Source organism: Alternaria conjuncta, assembly GCF_024043145.1.
Source record: "Alternaria conjuncta strain BMP 0040 chromosome Unknown scaffold_15, whole genome shotgun sequence".
Classification (NCBI taxonomy): domain Eukaryota; kingdom Fungi; phylum Ascomycota; class Dothideomycetes; order Pleosporales; family Pleosporaceae; genus Alternaria; species Alternaria conjuncta.
The window spans coordinates 315,336-337,923 of NW_026250104.1; the positions used below are offsets into that span (position 1 = coordinate 315,336).

Here is a 22,588-nt window from a genome sequence, read left to right on the forward strand (position 1 = left end):
TGACTGGGCGCTCCTTCCGCTTTGTATTGCTTACGTCACGCACGTGGTTAAGGTAAGTTGTTGTCGCGGATTCCTCACTTCCTCACTCTTTCACTCTCGCGCAACCACACATCAGCTCGCGACTATATTCAAGGCTCGTGTGCCACTGGCAACCCGATGATAAAAGCTCCCGCTCTGACTGCCTCGTGCAGTGGGACATGCGTCTTTCCGAGGTATCAAGCACCAATGCACAGCAGAGGTGTTGAGTACCTCTATCGGAATAAAGCAAGTCAATTCTTAAGAAGAATTTGGACTGATCTCAATACCACGACCGTGGACCCATTAGGGACAGAAGTTCCTAGCTCAGGCGGGGGTGCTAAACACTAGGTCTGTAACGAAAGCAGGGAAAGCTCACCAGCGCAAGAAGTAGGACGAGCTCCTTCCTAATCGTCTGCCTGATTCTTTCGCACACGGACCACTCTGGGTATATGTATCGCCTCTCATTATGTAACACTAGGCTACCACGCGTGTTATAAGACTAGCCTTTCTTTCTTCTACTTCTTACCCGGACAACCACACTGTTTGGAATCAACTTTGCCTGGACATTGTAGCAGGAACGTATTCCTTACCCACGTCAGCAGCATTAACAACGACTATGGACTCAGTCACCTCACTGCCGCCAATCCAGGCCGCCGATCGCGCCGGAGTCACAACTACAAAGACGACGACAACCATAACCACAGTTACTACAACCACCACGACCACGTCTCAGGATACGACTGCCTTCACGCCATTCCGGTTCCTCGATTTGCCTGTTGAACTTCGAGTCATGGTGTATGAAGAGCTAGTGATTGTTGGCAAGGTCTTCTATACACCCGACGCCTACGCTGCCGAAAACGAGGAACGCTTCAAGGACTGGGAGTCTTATCGAGTTAGTAATACCCATGTACGGACTGTATGTGAGACAAATACTGACTTCGTACACTCATCTTTAGGTTCCGTCTTTGGGTATCCTCCGCACTAACAAGCAGGTTCATGGCGAGGCTGAGGAAGTCTACCTAGCCAACAACTTATTTGTACTACCGGATGAAAGCACCAAAAGACAGCCATTTGTAGGAACAGGTCTTTGCCACAACACTAAGAGCGTGGATATCACCCGCACGCATGTACCCTTCCCAGATCGGTGGCTCTTCTCAGCTTCAGCTCCCCGTCTGATCAAGAGTATCAGCATGGGCTTCAGTTGGCGCTCTATCAAAGGCTTTCCCGTTCTCGATCGTTCCACTTGGAAAAAGGAGGCCGATTTCGACAGCCTAGCTCCCGCGGCTCGTCTTCAAATTGCGCATGAGAGAGCTCTGAGTTATCTGAACGGTGATTTGGATGGTTACATCGAGGACCTTTATCGTTTCTTCAAATACGGTGGGGGCCCAGAGTTTAAGCGTATGAACTACCTAGAGTTTGATTTGACGAATGCGTTCTGTCCGACAGGATGCTGTCGTATGGCGGAGCAAAATTGGGCGCAGATGATGTTTCTTGGACCGAGGAAGACAGGTTTTCTGGGGGTGCGGAACGAGCAAGAAGCGGACATCATCATGGTTGAGGTATACGACACCGTCCACGGCAATTATGGTGCACTGCACGAGGATTACGAAGGAAAGCTCGAAGTGGATGAGGAGGGGATTGAAGAGGTGTTTGGCATGGTTTTCAATCCAGAGAAGACGCACTGGGAGCAATGGAAGGTTGAGACTAAGTAAGTAGCAGCAGCACGGAGCACGTCAGCCTAGGAAAAGACCGAACACCCTAGGGCCTACATCAAGATAAATCATACAAAGTAGGTGGCCTAAGGTCAACGTAGGCTCCAGGGTATTCAGCTTTTCCATTGCATGAGGTGGGAGGACATGATCACGCCGAGAGCATCAACAACAGTTGACAATCGCGTGGCTGGTATAATGTAAGCATGAAAACCAGATGGGGCGTCTGGTGGGGTCTAGAGGAGAGTCCTGTCTATCACAGTACGGCGCAATGTAAGCTGGACTTGTCTGAGCCATCGTCAATGAATTGATCATCAGTCGGACCAATATTTGAGTGGCGAATAGCAGTACACATCTAATAAGCCGATCTCTATGCTCATCATGTACTCTCGGTGGGGATGCAAGCAAGACGAGTCTGTATCTCCTAGGTCGTAAACACCCCGTCTCGATAAGCCTGTAGAAGGGCGGGGCTAGAACGATGAAGGCTGGTGAGGTTAACCACAACGACAAGCAGAGCCATCACAACACTCCAAACGAGACGACACTTCAATCAGAAAAAAGCGCTGCCTCTGCATTTGTAGTACAAGTCCCAAGATGTATCTATGCGTGCCACAACCTCGCGACGGCCTCGGTGATACCAACGTCATTTGTCTCGAAAGAGTAGAGGGCAAGACCCAATGCGACAGTTCCGGCACGGAGAGCCCACATGGCAGACTTTCGAACGAGGGGAACACGCTTGGTGGGGAAGTAGTCGATGATGCAGGACCTGTGATATGTTAGCCACTGTAACTCAAGATACAATTTCGATCTACATACTCAAATCCAATATGCGAGTGGACTACCAGAAGAGCGCAGAGAATCGAGTCGGAAAGCGGGTTCAGCGATCCAGCAGCAAAGGGCGCAATGGTCAAGGGAATCAGACCAGCCGAGACGATCCTCTCAAAGCTCCAGTGGTAGCTGCCGTGGGCGTAGTCGGGGTCTGGCACGGGGACGGGGTCGTTGGTGGTTCCGATGATCTTCTGGGGCAGCGGCGGCAGGATCTGGTTGCGCTGTGTGGCGTGGAAGGCGGCGATGCGGGTCGACTGGGGGATGGCTGAGCGCTGGAATGCTGGTCGCAGCGACTGGGCGAGCGGGCGGTTGAGGGTCGAGGTCGCGGTGGACAGCATGCGCTGCGAGGCCTGGGCGGGCGGGCAAGCTTGCCTGAGGAGGCCGGGACGCATGACGGAGGCCATTGTGCAGTCTGATTGTCTGCTTGGGGTCGTGGAGGTCGCAAGAAGCAATATCGGGATCGCAGTCGTAGTTGACGACAATGCCTCGGATGTCGATTGCTGACGTCCCTGCCGCCCTCATTGGCCAGCGGTGGCAGCCGGAAAGTCCCGTGATCGCAGATTTGACGAAACTCATCCACCTCACCTAGGCCGCGCTGCAGCTGGACGTATCGACATCCACCCCAACCCATCACCGCCCCATCTCCCATCCCCTGCACAGCGAGCAGACGCAATGGCTTCCCGCCAGCTCGCCCTCAACCTGCAGCGCAGCATGCGCTCGCGCTCCGCCATCAACGCCGTCAAATCATCGCGGGCCTCGCCTCTGACCCGCGGCCTGGCCACGCCCGTGGCCTACGGCGCGAAGACCGAGTCGACCACCCTCGGAAACGGCTTCACGGTATGCCCGCCATTGTACGAGGATGCAGGACTGCAATTGACCCGCCTGCGCAGATCGCTACCGAGCACTCCCCGTGGGCCCAGACTTCGACAGTCGGTGTCTGGATTGACGCTGGAAGCCGCGCCGAGACGGACAGGACCAACGGCACTGCCCACTTCCTCGAGCACCTTGCCTTCAAGGTACGGACAGTCAATGGCAATGGCCGGGACAGCACGCTGATGCATGGCACAGGGAACCCAGAAGCGCACACAGCAGCAGTTGGAGCTCGAGATAGAAAACATGGGCGGCCACCTCAACGCCTACACCTCGGTACGTCATACGGAACGAAGAATTCCCAGGGCCGGATACTGACCAAAACAGCGCGAGAACACCGTCTACTACGCCAAGGCCTTCAACAACGATGTCCCCGCCGCCGTCGATATTCTCTCCGATATCCTCCAGAACTCCAAGCTCGAGGCCCAGGCCATCGAGCGCGAGCGTGATGTCATCCTCCGCGAACAGGAAGAGGTGGACAAACAGCTCGAGGAGGTTGTCTTCGATCACCTGCACGCCACCGCTTTCCAGGGCCAGCCCCTCGGCCGCACCATCCTCGGACCCAAGGAGAACATCCAGAGCATCCAGCGCGCCGACCTCGAGAACTACATCAAGACCAACTACACCGCTGACCGCATGGTCCTCGTTGGCGCTGGTGGCATCCCCCACGAGCAATTGGTCGACCTCGCCGAGAAGTACTTCGCCAACCTCCCCTCAGAGCCCCAGGACTACTCCGCCAAGTCCGCCGCTGCTGAGCAAAAGGCAAAGCCCGACTTCATCGGCTCCGAGGTCCGCCTCCGTGACGACACCATGGGCACCGCCAACATCGCCATTGCCGTTGAGGGTGTCAGCTGGAGCGACCCCGACTACTTCACCGCGCTCGTCACACAGGCTATCGTCGGTAACTGGGACCGTGCCATGGGTACCTCCGACTACCTTGGCAGCAAGCTCAGCAACTTTGTCTCGCAAAACGCCCTCGCCAACAGCTTCATGAGCTTCTCCACCAGCTACTCGGACACTGGGTACGTCATAATCGAATGATTCTATAAATATTCGCTAACAAACCTTAGTCTCTGGGGAATCTACCTCACCAGCTCCAACCTGACTCAGCTCGACGACCTCGTCCACTTCACCCTCCGCGAGTGGTCCCGCCTCTCCATGAACGTCACGTCCGCCGAAGTCGAGCGCGCCAAGGCCCAACTCAAGGCCTCGATCCTCCTCGCCCTCGACGGCACCACGGCCGTCGCCGAGGATATTGGCCGCCAAATTGTCACCACCGGCCGCCGGTTATCACCCGAGGAGGTGGAGCGCGTCGTCGGCCGCATCACAGAGAAGGACGTTATGCAATTCGCCCGCAACAGGCTGTGGGACAAGGACGTTGCTGTCTCGGCTGTGGGCCAGATTGAGGGTCTGCTCGATTACAACAGGATTAGGAATGATATGAGCAGGATGCTTTCATAAGCAGGCTCTTGATGGGGATGAAAGGAAGGAAGGGAGGAGGGAATATGTGCATAGTAAGATGATTGCTGTGAAAGCGTTTTTAGACGGCATAGGTTACTATTGTAGTTTTTTGTATGAAGTACTTGACTGGATTGTATTTTGACAAGATCTTTTTCAAGAATGCTCGTGGCGTGCAAACGGCTGTGTGTATGTGATTGATGCTGTGTTTTTGATGTGGTAAATTGTGGCTGCGGGTAGGATGTTCCCACCCAAATCTCATTTATATCAACACTCCCCAAACTCAGTACAATCACCCTCCATCTATCTAAGGCGCCAAATTCTCGATCACCAACCAGATCCTCTCGTTCCTTTCTCCCTCTTTCATAGGCACTTCTCTCGATTTACTCCCAGCTACCATACCCTTCACCCCCCTCTTCTCCCTCTTCATCTCGTCCCTCGCCTCCCGCCACTCCCTTTTCACAGCCAGTCTCTCTTTCTTCAGTTCCTTCCTCTGCGCTTTATACTCTTTCTTCGCTGCTTTGTACTCCGGGTCTTTCTTTGCTTTGGACTTGGCTTTGCCTTTGCCTTTGCTTTTGGTATCCGCGTGTTTGGCTTTCAACTCGCGTTTCTTGGCGCGGTGTTGTTTCTTCAGCTCACGGTTCCGCTGTTTGATCTGGCGGCGTGCGAGCTTGAGGGCTTTGGTCTTGTCGGTGGTGGCGGGGGTGATGGAGGAGTCGGAGTCGTAGTCGTCATCCGAGGAGTCTGAATCTGAGTCTGAACTATCAGATGACAACGAGGAGGTGTCGTCGTCGTCATCCACGTCCTTTGCAACAGCTTTCCCCTTATCCTTCGTGTCGGTAGGGTATGCCGTGTCGACTTTACGATCGCCATATAGCACGCCTGTCTCCTGTCCCGGTGGCGTGTCGTACGCAGGTGGAAGGTCGTTGTGGACTTGCTCGTAAGAAGTTGGACCTGAGGTAGTAGGCCCTCTATTCCCACTCATACTCATACTTCCACCTGCGTTTCCACTAGCCATCCTACCCACCCCCACCCCAAAAGCACTCGCACGCTTCCCAATCTCCACACCTAGATCCCCCATATGTCTACCGAATTGCTCACCGATTTTCCCTAGTTCTTTGCCTACTTCCGCCCACTCGTTTGCGGACTGTGGTGGTCCACGTCCGCGTCCGCGTCCTCGTCCGCCGCGAGGGGAGCAGCCTCCTCGACCGAAGAAGGCGTTGCCGCGGGGTCCGAAAGGTCCTCCTCGGCCACCACGTCCGAAAGGCCCATTCCCGGGAGCGCCAAATGGACCGTTGCCGGGTGCACCAAAGGGGCCATGGCCAGGCATACCAAACGGCGACCAGTGGCCGCCTCGTCTGCCGCGGGGATGATGGGCGCCTCGTCCGTGTCGACCGTGTGCGTGGGAGGATTCCTCTGGAGGACCGGGGATGGAGTGAGGAGGGTCTTCATGTGCACCAGCAGATCCAAGACCGCTGTTTCCAGCATGATCAGGCGAGCCAGTAGCCGTCGTCGGACCTGAGAAACGTTCACTCATCTCATGCAGCTTGAGCACTCTCTCGCTCGGCATCGGCACTGCGTCCGCGTCGAGAGCTTCGATCCAGGGGTATAATTGCCTTGCACGCCATTCAGCCGTTGCAGTCTTATCGGCCAGGTTGGCGAGAACGCTGGGTTTGTGGCCCGCAGGTATGGGAAGCATGTCTAGAAGCGCCGTCTCGCTGCGGAACGACACAATCAGGCCTCTTGGCGCGAAGAAGGCTTCATTCGCTCCTCGGATGTAGTCGTGTACGATGCTGGAAGAGAGTCCTTGATGGGACGGTTTTTGAAGCAAGTCTTCAGCTGTCGTGTGCGCCGCTGTAGTCAGGACTTGTAGACCGTATAGGAAGTCGGCAAACTCGGCTGGCTTGATGGAATGTCGGTCCAACACTTCAGCGTACGCAACTAGGAAGTATACGTGTTCGTCTGCACGTCTTGCTGGTCCTGCGTGCTCGGGTATCGCGATGATGCGGTTTAGATGCGGTGCATACTGCGCCTTTGCATCTGGTTCTTCACGGCTGAACTCCAGAGCTTGGGTGAGCAAGTCAGAAGCTAGATCATGCTGTTTTTCTTTGCTGCTCGAGGAAGTAGATCCGCTATACACTCGTCCCACTGCGATGTTCTCACTCGTACTGACATGCTGGACTGGAACACTGGTGGCCTTGTCGTTTGTGTGATTCGCATAGTCTGGTGCTTGTTCCTGTTCACTTGCGGGATCTGTTTCTTCGCCTCTTACGCGGTACTCCCATATTTCTGGCTCATTTGGTCCTTCGTTGGTGGTGATGCGGTGGGCTTCGATTTGGCTGGGGTCTACGGGCGCGATTCCATGACGGGTGTCGTGGACGGCTTGGTCGCGGGCTTCGTCGTAGGATGGTGGCAAATCTTCATATTGGGGTCCGCCTGGGCTGTGGACGGGGGTTGGCTCAAATTCATTGTCGGAGGAGTCGGCGATGGAGGTTGCGCTTGGTGTGAATGCGGCGTTGGACTGTGATGATGTCGATGGGGGTGGTGGGTTGGACGTGAGGTTGGTATTGGCGGGGTATGATGGTGGGCCAGCCATGATCAAAGTAAATCATAAAAGGCCAGTATTAATTCGACTTAACAATGTAGAGTAAGACGAGGAACTTGTCGAAAGCGTACTTAAAGTTAAGGCGTAAAGGACGAACTAGAAGCTTGTTTATTCGTACCTACTCCACTGCCTTGCACAGCCTCACAGAAAGCTGCTGCCTTCAGATGCGGGGAGATGCCCAATCGCAACTTCCAACTCAAACCCACGCGTTTTGTCTAGCACTATTCGACGTCCAGTAAGACGATTCAACTTGTCAGATATGACGCGTGGGCAAGAGGGCCGCAGCAGCGCAGCAACTTGAGATGGGAAACGGCGTGTGAGAGTGGGGCTGGCCGTGGCGTAAGCCTCGGGCGTCTCTGTGGCCAAAGAGCCAATTACAAGACCCAAGCCTCTCCTGTTTCGGCACACCAAGATGTCAGAGCTAAGAGAGCGCATCATGTGTGTTACAGTAGAGTATGTAAGATTTCGATGTGTTGGCGGAGTGCGCGACGTCAAGTATACCTAGGTAGCTTTGGTCTTCCCTTCCACTTTCGTCGGACTTGCTCGGCCTAACAACACGGCCGTAAGGTCCACACGCGATATCTAGGGTCAACTCGCTTTCGGCGTAAGAGTGATTGCGTTACGGTTCCCAAGTCTATTAAACAACACGATTGGTGCGGAGTCGAGTGCGATCGCCGTGTTGGTCTGAAGAGCAGGTGGCAAGAAACATACGCAAAGACGCATCATCACGACTAGCATCATGGAAGACGCTCCCACTGTAGCAGTCATAGGACTAGGTAGAACACCTATTACTTGACACGATAAAGCAACTAACCGAACCTCTCAGGACCGGCTGGCCTCGTAGCATTGAAGAACCTGCGAGAAGAAGGATTCCACGCCACGGGTTTCGACCGCAACGACCACGTCGGCGGATTATGGCAGTACTCGGAGAAAGAGCAAACATCGGTAATGCAAACCACAACCGTAAACGTCTCAAAAGAGCGATCGTGTTACACTGATTTCCCTTACCCGGACGACGTACCGTCACATCCAGCGGCTACGCAGGTTCAGCAATACTTGACAGACTATTCGAAGCATTTCGGATTAGAACCGTATATGCGGCTTAGTACTGCCATCGAGCAAATCACGTTCGATGACGAGCGGGAGAAATGGGTTGTAGATGTGAAAGGTGGCGTGAAGGAGTACTTTGATAAAGTTGTTGTAGCGATTGGGGGTATGGTTGGTAAGGCCAGTCTGCCAGTCATAGAAGGCGTGGAAAAGTTTGCTGGACCTAGTGTGCACTCGCAAGCTTTCAAGCGGCCGGCAGACTACAAGGGGAAGAGAGTCATGGTTGTAGGGTTCAGCAACAGTGCGGCGGATACATCTACTCAGCTGGTGGGAATAGCAGATAAAGTGTATTTGGCACATCGGCATGGAGCTCGGGTTGTAAGTTGAAGCGTACCTTATTGATGTGCAAAGGTCTTGAGACTGACAATGGTTCTTGTAGTTCCCGCGGCGCATAAAGGGTGTCCCGATAGACCACACGCACAACCTACGTCTCGCCACCTTCCAAAGTCTCGTCATAACATACTTCCCTCGCCTCGGCGAGTTCCTCTTCGATAAATTCCTCAAGAAACTGCAAGACCAGAGTTTCAACATCCGCCCTGAATGGCGCTTCGAGCCCGCAAGTAAGGTACCAGTGGTATCTGATACGTTAGTCCCCTGCCTCGAGGACGGCAGCATCACATCAGTCGCAGGCATCAAACGCATTGTGAATGCTACTGAGGTAGAGTTGCAAGACGGGACAAAAGTTGACGTGGACGCAATAATCTGGTGTACGGGCTACAAGTCCGACTTCAGCATGATCGAGCCGCGTTTCAATCCTGAATGTCGGCCTCAAGCGTGGCTCGACGCGCCGGGCTCGAATGGGAAGTCGCTCTTCCGTCTCTACAAGAACGTGTTTTCACTCGAGAAGCCGGATAGTCTGGCGTTCATGGCTACTGTACACATAACGATTAGTGGGTTTAAGATTTTCGGTGAGCGACTCTAGGTATGATGGTTAGGCGAGACACGTGCTGACGACGACTAGACTTGACAACCATGGCTATAGCCCAGGTCTGGGCGGGCAAATCCTCTCTACCCTCACTTCCGGATATGAAGCTCGCTGTGGATAAACACCACGTGTGGTTAGCAGAGACGGCAAAGCGTGTTTACAACTTGTCGCCAGGGCAATGTGAGACAGGTGATTGGGTCGCGGCCATGGACAATCTTGCCGGTACCGGTGTCAACGAGTACCTGGGATACGGGTGGAAAGGCTGGCTGTTTTGGCTTCAGAACAGGAAGTTTTGCAACCTGCTGATGGGCGGGATATGGAGTCCGCACATACATCGCGTGTTCAGCACAGGCAAGAGGAAGTGCTGGGATGGCGCTAGGGAGGCGATTGAGAGAGTAAATGAGAGTGTTGCTAAGATGAGGAAAGAAGAAAAGAAGAAGAGTGGTTGACGACAGCTCGAGGTTCTGGTTCGCGAAGGGGCCAGGGCGTGCTCGAATGTTCTCTCATGAGCTTCCCCACACATGACGACAGGCTGTATCACGAGGGTCCATGGCTGTCACTTTTTGCATGGCGCAGTACATATGCCTCGCGACGGATATCTCGAATATCCTCTATAGCTACCGACTCGAAATAAAGACCATCTCATTCTTACACGGCCATTACAGTTGTCCAGGTGACGTGAAAGGGTAAACCTTGGTCGGCATACCACAAGGCTGACCGTCAACCAATCGCAGCACGGGCCGTTGCACAACAGCTGGGGAAGGCGCGACGGGCAGCAGCCAATTTCGATTTCTTTCCACACGCCACGCCGCACACACTGAAACACGTCAATCGCGAGTTGTAGAGTTATATGGGCAGAGGCATTGTCTGCACCCGAACACACCACGCGAACCGCTTTCATCCAAACCTCTACGAGCCCGGAATGGCGACGCAGACGCTGCACGGCTCCTGCGCGTGCGGACGCAACCGCTATGTCATTGAGATGCCGACACAGCAGATCCGCCAGGCCGAGCTGCGATATGACAATACCTCTGCGTCGCGTAAGTACAGGCCGAGTGTTGTGCAGCCCAAGTCTGCTTTGGGTTGCCGCGCGCTACTCTCCAACACGGTGCTAACAAGACTCTAGGACACCACTCAGCGAACCCCCTCACTCTCTGGCTCCGCGTCCCTCTGCCATGGTACACCTCGGCGACGTTTGCCCAATACCCCGACGAGACGCGCCTGAGCATCAAGCGCAGCTTCGTCAACCCATATACATCGAACACCCGCCGTCAATTCTGCGGATACTGCGGCACACAGCTCTCGTCATGGAATGAGCGGACGAGAGACGAGGCCGAGCACATCTCCTTGACCGTCGGCAGCCTGCTCGACGAAGACCAGGACATGCTAGGCGAACTCGGCTTCCTGCCCAGCAGCAGCGAGAGCAGCGACGACGAGGACGAGACATCCGCCGCCGGACCCTCACGGACAAACCGCCCCCGCACAGTCGTCCGCTCAGAACCGCAATCGCGAGGCGCGCCCTGGTTCGAAGAGATCGTGCGCAACACCCGCCTGGGCCGCTTCAAGCAGCAGCGCGGCGGACACTCCGAGAGCGGCGTGCACGTCGAGTGGGAAGTCACCGAGTGGACCGAGGGCGACGACAACGGCGACGAGGGCAGCGCAACGCCTAGCAAGCGGAAGATTGGCGACGTGGACGATGCCGAGGATACCGAGATGCGCAGCGCGTGAGCCTGCTACTTTCTTTCACACACAGAATGAGTTGGATTGAAGATGGATTGAATATGTCACTAGAAACGGATATCGCTCACGCGTAAATGAGGACGAAACGTATGTAATCACTGGACCTCTGGCAGAGCGACATGACATGGGACACGGAGTTGAAGGTGCGTTCGTTTATTTTGTGTACAGTATCTAAGAAATATAGCCATAGGAAGACTGTAGTGACATGCGTTATATGCTATGTTTGTTGTTTTGTAGTTAACTGTATTACGCGGTAAACACAAAACAGGAAACATAGCATATAGCGCATGCCACTACAGCCTTCCTATCCGGCGCACGTCACCTAAAAAGCTGTGGTGACAATGCACTGGACGTGGGTGGACCAATTTACTTTCTTTTTTTTGCTGAAGAGATTTGTACTTCCCGACCGCACAGCCATTGTCAGCGTATCACGCCTTTGTTTCTCCGTGGATCTCGAATTTACGCCCCAATGTCACTGCATCGCACGGTATCAAGTCGCACGACCAATGGAGGACTGCAAGAGCCGCTTAGCACGCGTGGGGGATAGCGCGGGCGTAAGCGGCTCGATGGACGCCCGTTTTCCGTTCTGTCACAACACGCATCAAACCCACATTCCAGACTTCATGTGGGGAGAGCAGAGAACAGCATCAACCGTTGTAAATTTCACAATCACTCTTCAAGCCCGGAAAAAACATTCCACCAACATCTCCCGATCCACCTCCAAACTCCAATTCGGAGTAATCATTCAATCACTTATCTCGCCTTACGCCACCTCGTTACCCAAGATATCTCCGCATCCAAATGCGCGTATCTCCCGGGATGCCTCTCCACCAAACCTCACTCTGCACTCCTCATTGGTTGGGTCGTTCCTGGATCCATAACCCCGGGATCTTTACTTATCTTACACCCCTGGTCCACCATCGCTCGCCTGAGGTTCTCTTATCAGTTCGACATGCATGACTGCGACACAACGTGATTAGTGTTCCCTGATGTCTGATATCCGTCACCCGTCTCCACGGTATCCATTCCAGCTGCGGGAGTGCGGAGATGGCGGATGCTCGCACGTTGTACTATAGTATGTAGGTCAGACTTTTTTGGGATGGGTTTGCTTCGCTGGGGCTGACTTTTGGCGTGACGGCCGTGACCGGGGCGTAGAGACGGCATCTAGCAACTGGGCTATGGGTACAACTAGTGCGTACGGAAGTCGCATGGTTGCTGGTAGGGCTGCTTTATCTGCCCGTCTTGGAAATGTTGTCGCGTCGCTTAGCATACGTACTTACGTGTAGATGTCACTGTTGTGTTTGACACAACACAACGACAGAGATAGAGGCGTGCGAAGTCGCGGGCCGTCATAAGAGTGAGATGTGAATTGCACATCTCTTTCCTTCTTCCTCTGTGTCGTTACACTCTTCTCAGCCAGATTCATCGTCCTTTTTTTTTCGCCATCGTTCTTTGCTTCCTTATCTCTTGGGCGGGACGTTTGCTTGTACGATTCCCGCGTAGGACCGTTTGATCTGCGATCGACACGGCGAGTCCACTCGATTGCTCACTCGTCTAGACTTGATCGATTGGTGGTATTAATCTCCGGTTGGCCGTGTCTAGGCAGAGAGGACGGTTGTTGACATTGCGACGGTACTTATCGCTTTTGCGTGTATCCCAGTCATTAACGACCTTCTCGCGTACGCATCGCATCGCAACTCAACAGGGAACTGCGCTGCAGCTGGCTCATTGTCTAGCATCTATTCTCACTCTCGAAGATGGATCTGGAAAAGAAGTCTGCTGAAGAGCCAAGACCGGAGGATATCGATGAAGCGACAGGCGTTGGCGAAGTCCTGAACGCGTCGGGTCACAAACAGGAACTTGAGAGGAATTTCAGTTTGTTGAGTATCTGCGCGATTGGAATTACGACGGGGAATGTTTGGGCGGCGTTGGGAGGGTCTATCGTACGTCTATCCTTTTCTCTGGTACGGATTCATGGGATACAGAATACTAACCTTGTCTAGGTCATTGCGCTCTACAATGGCGGCCCAGCAGGTGTCATCTACGAGTTCATCGCCGTGGCATGTTGCTACTTCATGATTGCGGCGTGTATCGCAGAGATGGCATCTGCAATCCCCTCATCAGCGGGTGTATACCACTGGGCTTCCGTCACGGGCGGAGCTCGATTCGGAAAGGTAATCGGGTTCTACGCTGGCTGGTATGTATCACCCAACCCACTCCAACAAATGATATGATACAAAACAAGAGCACAACTAACACACCACAGGTGGAACGCCCTAGGCTGGATCTTCGGCACAGCATCCATCTCCTCCATCCTCGCCAACCAAATCATCTCCATGTACGGCCTCTTCCACCCCGGCTACGCCTTCGAGCGTTGGCACGTCTTCATCGCCTACCTCATCATCACCTGGCTCGCCTGCTTCGTCGTCATGTTCGCTAATCGCGCGCTGCCTAAACTAACAAACATCGGTCTCTTCTTCATCCTCATGGGTGTGTTCGTTACCATCATGGTCTGCGCCATCATGCCCAGTCGGACCGGAAAAGGGTACGCGAGCAACGAGTTTGTGTGGAAAGACTGGCAGAACCAGGCTGGGTGGAAGAGCGATGGATTTGTGTTTTGCGCGGGCATGTTGAATGGGGCTTTTGCTGTGGGGACGCCGTGAGTTTTATTGCATCCCATCATTCTAAGGCCACCACGGTCAAATTCAAAGTCGACATACTAACAACCACCCACAGCGACTGCGTATCCCACCTCGCAGAAGAACTCCCCTCCCCCCGCACCAACATCCCCAAAGCCATCCTCGCCCAATACACCGTCGGTTTCCTAACCGCCCTCCTCTACCTCATCACAATCTTCTACGCCGTAAACGACCTCGACAGTCTCTTCTCAAACCCCTGGCCCTTCCCGCTCGCCGAGCTCTACCGGCAGGCCACAAACACGCATGGGGGGTCCCTCGGCCTCTTACTCGTCATCTTCGTCCCGACATTCTGCACGAATATCGGGTGTTATATTACGTCTGGCCGCATGCTCTGGACGCTGGGCAGAGATGACGCGACGCCGTTTAGCAAGTGGGTGGGCAGGGTGGATAGGAAGTGGGAGAATCCGTTTAATGCGACGTTGGCTTGTGGGGGTATCAACACAATCCTCGGATGCATATACATCGGTAGCTCCACAGCCTTCTCCGCCTTCGTAGGGTCCTTCATCGTGCTGAGCTCGATGTCGTACCTCGCGTTCATTCTACCCAATATCCTGACTCGGCGCCGCCACGTTATCTCGGGCCCGTTTACGATGCCCACGCCGGTGTTTTATACGGTCGCGAGTATAGCGTGTGGGTACATGGTTGTGTGGATACCGATTTACTGTTTCCCGTTCGCGGTGCCGTTTGATACTACGACGATGAATTATACGAGTGCGTTGGTGGGCGGGGTTACGATTCTGCTGGGCGGCTGGTATGTGTGGATTAGGAAGAGGGGGTATGTTGGGCCGAGGCGGTTGGTGGAGACGTTGGGGAATGGGGAGGCTACGATTGTTGGTGTGGACGGGGACAGCAGTGGGGTTGACAAGGTTTGATCATTGGTGTGATCGGGGAGTGAAGTTTTGTATTATAGAACCACTCTTTCTTCATAAGACTTGATTTCGTGTTCAGAGATGGGACTGTACTACCACAAAACCTGCCATGTCGTCCGACTGAACCCGACTATCTGACTAAACGCCTCGTCTCTTTTTTCGACTTCATGCAAGATCCACTCATGTCCATTCCTATCCAGGAAACGCAGATCTCTGTCACATTCCTTGAGGACCTTGATAATCTTTTCCACATATCGGTCTTGCTTCTCTAGTTGGTTGATCTGTACATATGGCAGCGAGAAACGGATTTCGTGTGGTGGACGTTTCGCGACAAAGCGCACTCCTGTTGCGTTGATGACAAGGTGTCCGGGCGTTTTGTCGAATTGTGAGCGGTAGGAGGCGAAGTCTTGGTTTATCGGTGGAAGAGAGTCGTTGAGATGATTTGTGTACTTTAGATCCGTTGCTTTGGCGCTGGTGCTCTGCTTCTCGGTGATTACACGAAGGCCTTCGGCTTGTATGTACTGAATCGCCCATTCAGCATGTGTTGGGATGTTCCAGAGCAGCCGCTTAGATGGCGAAACAAGCAGGCGGTAATTCGGAAAGTTGACCGAGACGGGAAAGAGGCAGAAGAAGGTGAAACCGGCAGAAAACGTAGACATCTTGATGATCAGCCAAAGAGGCGTGAAGACCGTGATAAGGATGGCGACAGTCATAACGACGATTACAGCCAGCGTGCGCATTGGCTTCCTCCACTCGTAGAAGTTGCGGACACTTTCGAAGAAATTAGCCAGATCGGCTAGTTGAACCATAAGCCAAGGACCAAGGTCTTGAAGCAGGTCGTGTGCCCAGTTCTCGTCACCTTGTTTCTCAATGAACTCGGTAAGTGATAATGCCGTTCTCTCCACGTCTTCTCTGTGTTCGATGTCTTCGCGGAGGTCTTGGATGGACTGTCCGTGCCAGCGTCGCTCGACTACCAGATACAGTAGCGCTGACATCATGCCTGGTAGCAGTAGGTTGAAATACCAAAGGACGAGGTAGATCACCAAGTAATTTGTGGTCTCGAGAGGTTTCTCCCAGCGGTATACGCGGCGCGTGGTCATGATGAACTCCTGGAAAGGCGATGTCGCAACGATAAGTCGCTCGATATTCGGCATGATTGTCTCTTTGCTAGGGGTCGGCGGGTCGGATCCGTAGCCTATATATTGACCTCCGTATCGGTGAGCGTAGTAGTCCAATAAGTGCGAACCATATGATCTCCAGTCAGTGACGCTGGAGCCTGTCGCATCCTGCTTCTTGAAATCAGATCTGGGCTTGAGCACTGCGGTGTCTCGAGGAAGGATCCTAATCTTTGTCACATGCCGATCTAGCGACCATCGAACATAGATGCTCTGTCTTTGGTTGAGCATCTCAGCGAAAGTTTGCTGGGCTTGCGCCTTCGCATCCGTAGTCGTAGCTTGTTCTATCGCAGCCGCGGCGTTAACCAAGTCCACTTCCTGGCCATGAGGCACTTCGCTCACAGCGATGTTTGCTGCGACTTCTTGATTTCCTGGAAATCTTCAGTCAGCAAACCGTGTATTATGCGCGTCAAGGTGGGATTCTGCTCGATCTGGCGCGGTGGGAACATCCGTATTCCTCCTGGCTTTCGCATTCACATCTGAAACAAAGGTCGCTTGCCTTGACACCATCCTTTGGATTTCACCGTATCAATCGGATTATGCAGGAGGTCCTTGAAAGTGTGTTTCTCTGAGGCGGTGGACTTGTGGTCCAGACGTGACTTCGATTGCTTTCCTTCCGTCGTGTCGACCAGCACCAGCGAATCAGGATCAGGCTCATCGACTTCATCTTCAGCCTTTGCAATATGCAAAGTCTTTCTGATCTTGACACCGGCGATGTGTTTCTTTTGGCGAACCTTGTTGACTATCCTACTAGTGGATGATACAGGCGACGGGTCGCGTGGGTGAGGTGTGTCGTCATTGCTACTTTCGGAGCGACTTCCGGTTACTTCGATCTGACCTTGATACGTGATATGTGACCGATCCAGTCCAATATCGAGCTCATCAACCTGGCGGAACTCTTTGTCGATGTCCATGGTGGCGCTATGCCTCAGTTAGTCAAGCGCGGCGTGCGTAGGCTACATTAGCAGGTATGTGACGATGTAACAATGTTGTATCAATCGTAAGTGCGCATTTGAGTCGTTTTCTCAGGTTCAGTGACAGCAAGTGAGTCTGTAGAGGCTGCCATTGTGCCCTTCTTCGAGTACGCTGGCACGGCTGGTTACGTTTGCTCATCGAACAAGCACCGCGGAGCACAGGGCGGCGACGTCATAGCGTCAGCCGCAACCAGGGAAATGAACCCGTGGCTTGAACAGAGTGCGCGAGCTGGCGAACGCAAAATTGGTTACTGCCTAGAATGTCGCGATGGTATGTTGGTGTTCTAACGAAGTCTAGAACCTTGTCAAAACCCTGAGTGCCCTAGATTCCTGGATGGCGGATCTGCCGGCAGGGGAAGGTGCGTCCAACCCTGAGGTGGGGCAAGGCTGAACACCTTCGCAACTCAACATGAAGCGCCTGGCACTGTATTCAATCGCAACAAAGTGATTTCAGACATATGACCATATTTCTATCAAAGTACATCTGAGTATCTAGACTCATCCTCGACCAGGGTGTATGGTCTCCGCTCTAGCATCGAACAATTAGACAAAAAACACTACTTAGTCTCCACCGTCCGCGCTCAGCCCCTACATGTTGTATTCAGGCCTCTCCCAAAAGCCCCAATCCTGCAAATCGCAAATACTAACATTCTCCCTAGTATCGTAGTCCTGCCAATCATTCATAAAGCTAGACAGTCGATTTACATCCGCCTCGATACCCAACAGACGCAAGCTCTGCTCCTCAATCTTCCTTGCAATCCGCTGCCACGCCCTTCCATGAGAAGACCTATTTTCGGGCGTACCACATAGTTCACACATATGTTGATCCAGGAAGATATGTAGCATCTCGTGTAGAATGCATCCCATGCGTTCTTCCGCGAGGGTCTTGCCTGTACGCTTGTACTCCGATTGTGTGTAGCAGCGACGTGTTGGGTGGAGGCGAATGAACGAGTGGTTGTTTCCGTCTTTGAGTTTTGTAATTGCGTCTCCTAGTATGCCGTGTTCGCTGTCCAGCTCATTGGTGTTCCAGACTGTTTCGAGGCTCTTGATTGCGCCGAAGAAGAAGATTTCGTTGAGCTGCGAGACGACCCAATCTGTTAAGAACTGCGTGTCTTTGTTGCGGATGTCGTGCTGGGCTAGCATTTCGAGGACGCGGGTGCGCTCGTGGCTTTTGCGCCATTGGGCAAGGGCCGCGGTTTGGCTGGAGTCCATGGCAGATTCGGGGCGAGAGAAGTACTCGATGGTGCGGTGTGCCAGTAACAGGGGTTCGTAGATACCATCTTCGTGATCTTGGATTAAGGTAGGTCGTGAATTGGGTTGAAGGATGATGTCGTCCTCGTTGTGCTTGGAATTGCATGTCCAAGGCCAGTTGAAGTAAAGCTGCTTTGCGTGCAAGTCACAGGAGCACTGGAAGTCAAATCTCGACTGAATGAGATGGACATCGAGTGTAGTTCGGTTCTCCTTATCTCTAGAAATCATGGCAGGCCGATTTGCGGAGGTATCCATTTGAGACCTTTGGCTGTGCTCTTTGCACGGATCGCAATGGCATGGGACCCCGGGACGCTGTGTTGTGGTCTCGGCGACAGGCGGGTTCGCGGAAACATCGTTTTGTGACTCCTGACCATCCTCTTCGGGCTCTTCAGGGTGAGTCTCTACTGTGGTTTTCACAACGGACTGATTAGTGGAGGTATCGACCTGAGACTTCCGAGCACTCTCCTCTTTCTTTCCAGAATGAATCGTAACTTGAGGAGTCTCGGGTGTAGTCTGCGCAACTAAGGACACTGGTAGAGTCTTCGGCCGTGAATCAGACCACCGTAGGTACTCGAAAGTCACAACCGAACCGGCAGTGATAGCTGCCAATAAGACGACCAGCTGAGCTTGAGTTTTGTCCATGGTTGAAGTAGGGTTGTAAGTAACTAGAGGTATGAAGAAAGGCGAAGCTCGAACCGCTTATGTAGAAGACCACCTAGTTTCTCTGCTTATTCACCGCTGCGTTGGACTACATGATTGCTAGTCGGTAAGGGGTCCTCTTAGGTTGCTGTTGGAGGTGTGAATTGATGCCGAAGTGACATCGTACACTACACAACTGGGAGACTAGACAAAGGCTCTGCCTGTTTGACTAGAATTTCGTACTTTGTGTAATTTCATGGTGTGAAAGTGATTGCCTGGCTGATGGTCGAATTCGATGCGACCAAGACTGCTTTCGCAAGGTATCCGCCTATTTGCACAATGTCCCGAAGAATGCAAGAATCGCAAGCAAGATCGAAGGTTTTGACTCTCGAGTAAGGATGTACTGCCAGTAGAAGCCATTAGTAAATGAGGGAGTATCAGCGCCGTTGTCTTGAACCCCTTTCAAGGCTATTGCGCTACTCATTGGGGTTTGTGATGTATGTATGGGCAGGAGGATTAGCGGCTTGTGCCGTACAAAGCGCGCTGCATAGGCGTTTGATCGATGGAAATAGCGCGATGATTCCGAATGCAACGGGTAGATAGGCCTAGGCAGTTCTGAGCTTGGTGGTGATGTCCAGGAGGTGACGCTGCCCGATTTGCGGAGCACTCCTTCCTGGAGTTGGACAACGTCGCCGAGTCATGCAAAACCTCATCGCTGACTAAAATGAGTCGTTAGCCGAGTCGCGAACATCGCGCGTCACAGTCCTCCTCCTTTCATCAATTCGCGAAAGTCAAGCACGCGTCGGCATTTTGCGCAAATCAACGACCCAACTACGAGCACATCACACTTAAATCATGCCGTTGATGGTATCACAATGAAGACAGTTCTGGGCCTTCAGCAGCGCCGCGCGCTCGCGTCCGTCTCCTTCCCCGCAACCCCGCCATAAGCTCTCAGGAAATCGTCTTCCATCGTTCAAGATTATCCGCAAGTAGCTCCCAGTACATGACATGAGTGTCGCGCTACCTTTATGCATAGCCGCCATTGGACGGTATCAGGGTAACGGCCCTGCAACAGCCTCGATGGGTTGCCGTACCCCGGAAAGCCGGTCCTGGACGGCCTGGTATATAGCTTTGAAACTCTCCGTCATGGAGCGAATTGATCTTTTTCTCAGATCGTTGGTACGAGTTCTATATGGCGCCAAACCCCAAACGAGTGAAAATGTCTCCTTCTACTGACCGCAAGCGCGCTGTGCGCATCGCAGGATGCTCGGGAGGGTTTACGGATCGTTCGACTGCTATTATGAGGATGGCGGGTGATCCGGAGGTTGATGTTGTTATGGGTAAGACCCCCCTGAACGCTGGCTATGGAGGACTTTGAGCTGACACGAACAGGCGATTGGCTATCCGAAATGACCATGACCGTACATGGTAGCGGCAAAGTAAAGCAGAAGCCTACGAAGAGCACCAATGGCACGACGAGCCTTGAAGACCGGAAGAAGAACGCCATGTACGCCGATACCTTCATCCAATGCCTCGAGCCAGCGATACCGAATCTAGTCAAGAACAAGACGAAGCTCGCGGTGAATGCTGGTGCTTCAGATACTGAACTTCTCGCGGAAGTTGTAGTTGATATGTTGGAGAAAGCGGGTGCTGGTCACCTCAAAGTGGCATGGATAGAAGGAGACGATGTGACTGGGCAGGTCAACAGTCTCATCAAGAAGGGGGAGAAATTCGAAAGCTTGATGCATGGCAAGAAGCTTGAGGAATGGGGAATGCAGCCAATCTGCGCACAAGCGTATTTGGGTGGACTTTGCATAGCAGAGGCTTTTCGGCAGGGCGCTGATATTGTGCTTGGTGGAAGGCTCGCAGATGCTGCGCCGGTCATTGGTGCTGCGGCGTAAGTTACAACAATGGACTTTTTACCTCAGCTAACGTGATCAGGTGGTGGCATGACTGGAAGAACGATCAATTTGACGAACTTGCCGGAGCGCTCATTGCAGGCCATCTAGTTGAATGCTCAGCCTATGTTACCGGAGGATACTACTCCATGTTCAAAGATCTCATGAAGACTGGAAAGCACATCAACATGGGGTTCCCTATCGCGGAGGTCGAATACGACGGCAGCTTCAACATTGCGAAAGAGAAAGATACCGGAGGTAGGTATCGGTACCTTAAGCTGGAGTTGTACGCCGCTAACGCATACAGGTTGCGTGACTGTCGGAACATGCACTTCGCAGCTACTATACGAGATCCAGGGACCGCTGTACTATAACTGTGATGTTACGGCCGATATCACGGACGTCAAGATGGAGCAAGTAGGCGAGGATGTTGTGCGTGTCACAGGAGTCAAAGGGCTTCCTCCGCCACCGACTACTAAGGTAGGTATTACCGCTCCAGCTGGCTGGCAATGCGAGTGGCATATGTTTGTATGCGGTCTTGATATCGAGGAGAAGTGCAAGATTACTGAAGACCAAATCCGCTACGGTAAGCACACCGTATGGTTGCGACAAAGACGACGCCATACTGATAATGAACAGCAATGGGTGACAACGTAAACCGCTTCAAGACACTCAGATTCCACCAAAACGGTTCTTCACCAATCGATGCCCACAATCAAGACGTAGCAACAGTCGACTTCCGCATCTTCGCCCAGACTTCCGACCCCGAGCTAGTACGACCCGACATTCCCAACGGCTTCAACCGCTGGTGTCTCGAAGTATTCCTCCAATCTGCTCCCGGTCTGTCGCTGTCGAACGACTTGCGCCAGATCGCACCAAAGCCCTACTACGACTACTGGGTCTCGCTCCTCCCCCAAGACCAACTTCCCCTACGCGTTCACACCATGTACGGCAACAAAACGTCCACCGACCTCAGCCCACCCGCCATCACAAAAGAATACCCCCGCCAACAAGCCTCCTACGAGACCTCCTCCCCAGTCGACTTATCTTCGTTCGGCGAGACAGTGCGCGCACCACTAGGCTACATTGTCGCCGGCCGCTCCGGAGACAAAGCCTCAGACTGCAACTGCGGCTTCTTCGTGCGCCACGACGACGAGTGGGATTGGCTGCGCTCGTTCATGACGATCGAGCGCGTTAAGCAGCTTCTTGGTAAGGATGAGTACCAGGGGAAGCCGATTGACCGGTTTGAGATTGCGGGGATTCGGTCGGTGCATTTTTTGCTGCATGATCACTTGAGGGATGGTGGGTATAATACGTGTTCTTCGTATGATACTTTGGGGAAGAGTAAGTGCAACCTGGGCTTTCGTGAAGTGTGTCTTGCTAACTGATGACTAGATGCTATGGAGTATATGCGCGCGAAGACTGTGGATTTGCCGAAGAAGTTTCTGGAGAGGGGTCGTATTTAGAAGTTGTTGGGTTCAATGCAGATGTCTTGTTGTTATGAAGATGCAACTCATGTTGCTAGTATCTGCGCGCATTGGAAGTTTAACCATCCGCAGGGTATCTCGTCCTCTCATGCGATAGTTATTGTCGCTTCTCCTTTGGCATCAGGCTTTGCAGTCACTCACTGTCATCACGTTTTCTGAAGGTATCGCTTCAACATGACGTAATCCAGGTGGGTGAGAGACGTCTTTTGCGCTCTGGGGCAAACGGTCGTCGCTCTTTCCTTCCACAACAAGCGAGGTCCAAGCTCATGCGCTACAACCTCACTGACTTCCACAACTCCGACGCTCACCTGCTCTCTACCGTTTCAGTCGTCTTGT

At 53.2% G+C, this 22,588-nt stretch overlaps 10 protein-coding genes across 10 annotated transcripts; 6 read left to right on the forward strand and 4 right to left on the reverse strand.

Moving 5' to 3' along the window:
* Nucleotides 1-808: 808 nt before the first annotated feature.
* Nucleotides 809-1,730, forward strand: J4E85_009015 (uncharacterized protein; the record flags this gene model as incomplete). Its single annotated transcript, XM_051473239.1, has 2 exons — nucleotides 809-910; nucleotides 975-1,730. The coding sequence occupies 2 exons, from the start codon at nucleotides 809-811 to the stop codon at nucleotides 1,728-1,730; spliced, it is 858 nt and encodes a 285-aa protein (XP_051322902.1).
* Nucleotides 1,731-2,327: 597 nt separating this feature from the next.
* J4E85_009016 (uncharacterized protein) lies at nucleotides 2,328-2,959 on the reverse strand (the record flags this gene model as incomplete). The annotated part of the gene is made up of 2 exons (XM_051473240.1): nucleotides 2,328-2,493; nucleotides 2,544-2,959. 2 exons carry the CDS (start codon nucleotides 2,957-2,959, stop codon nucleotides 2,328-2,330), a joined length of 582 nt encoding a protein of 193 aa, XP_051322903.1.
* A 268-nt stretch (nucleotides 2,960-3,227) lies between these two features.
* Nucleotides 3,228-4,886, forward strand: J4E85_009017 (uncharacterized protein; the record flags this gene model as incomplete). Its single annotated transcript, XM_051473241.1, has 5 exons — nucleotides 3,228-3,392; nucleotides 3,446-3,571; nucleotides 3,624-3,701; nucleotides 3,753-4,447; nucleotides 4,496-4,886. The coding sequence occupies 5 exons, from the start codon at nucleotides 3,228-3,230 to the stop codon at nucleotides 4,884-4,886; spliced, it is 1,455 nt and encodes a 484-aa protein (XP_051322904.1).
* A 304-nt stretch (nucleotides 4,887-5,190) lies between these two features.
* On the reverse strand, nucleotides 5,191-7,479 carry J4E85_009018 (uncharacterized protein; the record flags this gene model as incomplete). The annotated part of the gene is made up of 2 exons (XM_051473242.1): nucleotides 5,191-5,837; nucleotides 5,877-7,479. 2 exons carry the CDS (start codon nucleotides 7,477-7,479, stop codon nucleotides 5,191-5,193), a joined length of 2,250 nt encoding a protein of 749 aa, XP_051322905.1.
* Nucleotides 7,480-8,227: 748 nt separating this feature from the next.
* Nucleotides 8,228-9,969, forward strand: J4E85_009019 (uncharacterized protein; the record flags this gene model as incomplete). The annotated part of the gene is made up of 4 exons (XM_051473243.1): nucleotides 8,228-8,264; nucleotides 8,315-8,862; nucleotides 8,975-9,503; nucleotides 9,578-9,969. 4 exons carry the CDS (start codon nucleotides 8,228-8,230, stop codon nucleotides 9,967-9,969), a joined length of 1,506 nt encoding a protein of 501 aa, XP_051322906.1.
* A 473-nt stretch (nucleotides 9,970-10,442) lies between these two features.
* On the forward strand, nucleotides 10,443-11,248 carry J4E85_009020 (uncharacterized protein; the record flags this gene model as incomplete). Its single annotated transcript, XM_051473244.1, has 2 exons — nucleotides 10,443-10,560; nucleotides 10,647-11,248. 2 exons carry the CDS (start codon nucleotides 10,443-10,445, stop codon nucleotides 11,246-11,248), a joined length of 720 nt encoding a protein of 239 aa, XP_051322907.1.
* Nucleotides 11,249-13,017: 1,769 nt separating this feature from the next.
* On the forward strand, nucleotides 13,018-14,831 carry J4E85_009021 (uncharacterized protein; the record flags this gene model as incomplete). The annotated part of the gene is made up of 4 exons (XM_051473245.1): nucleotides 13,018-13,203; nucleotides 13,264-13,457; nucleotides 13,527-13,919; nucleotides 13,997-14,831. 4 exons carry the CDS (start codon nucleotides 13,018-13,020, stop codon nucleotides 14,829-14,831), a joined length of 1,608 nt encoding a protein of 535 aa, XP_051322908.1.
* An 89-nt stretch (nucleotides 14,832-14,920) lies between these two features.
* On the reverse strand, nucleotides 14,921-16,917 carry J4E85_009022 (uncharacterized protein; the record flags this gene model as incomplete). Its single annotated transcript, XM_051473246.1, has 3 exons — nucleotides 14,921-16,374; nucleotides 16,398-16,434; nucleotides 16,528-16,917. The coding sequence occupies 3 exons, from the start codon at nucleotides 16,915-16,917 to the stop codon at nucleotides 14,921-14,923; spliced, it is 1,881 nt and encodes a 626-aa protein (XP_051322909.1).
* Nucleotides 16,918-17,565: 648 nt separating this feature from the next.
* J4E85_009023 (uncharacterized protein) lies at nucleotides 17,566-18,870 on the reverse strand (the record flags this gene model as incomplete). Its single annotated transcript, XM_051473247.1, has 1 exon — nucleotides 17,566-18,870. The coding sequence occupies one exon, from the start codon at nucleotides 18,868-18,870 to the stop codon at nucleotides 17,566-17,568; it is 1,305 nt and encodes a 434-aa protein (XP_051322910.1).
* Nucleotides 18,871-20,086: 1,216 nt separating this feature from the next.
* On the forward strand, nucleotides 20,087-22,231 carry J4E85_009024 (uncharacterized protein; the record flags this gene model as incomplete). Its single annotated transcript, XM_051473248.1, has 6 exons — nucleotides 20,087-20,207; nucleotides 20,260-20,764; nucleotides 20,809-21,023; nucleotides 21,073-21,351; nucleotides 21,405-22,109; nucleotides 22,161-22,231. The coding sequence occupies 6 exons, from the start codon at nucleotides 20,087-20,089 to the stop codon at nucleotides 22,229-22,231; spliced, it is 1,896 nt and encodes a 631-aa protein (XP_051322911.1).
* Between the last annotated feature and the right edge of the window lie 357 nt (nucleotides 22,232-22,588).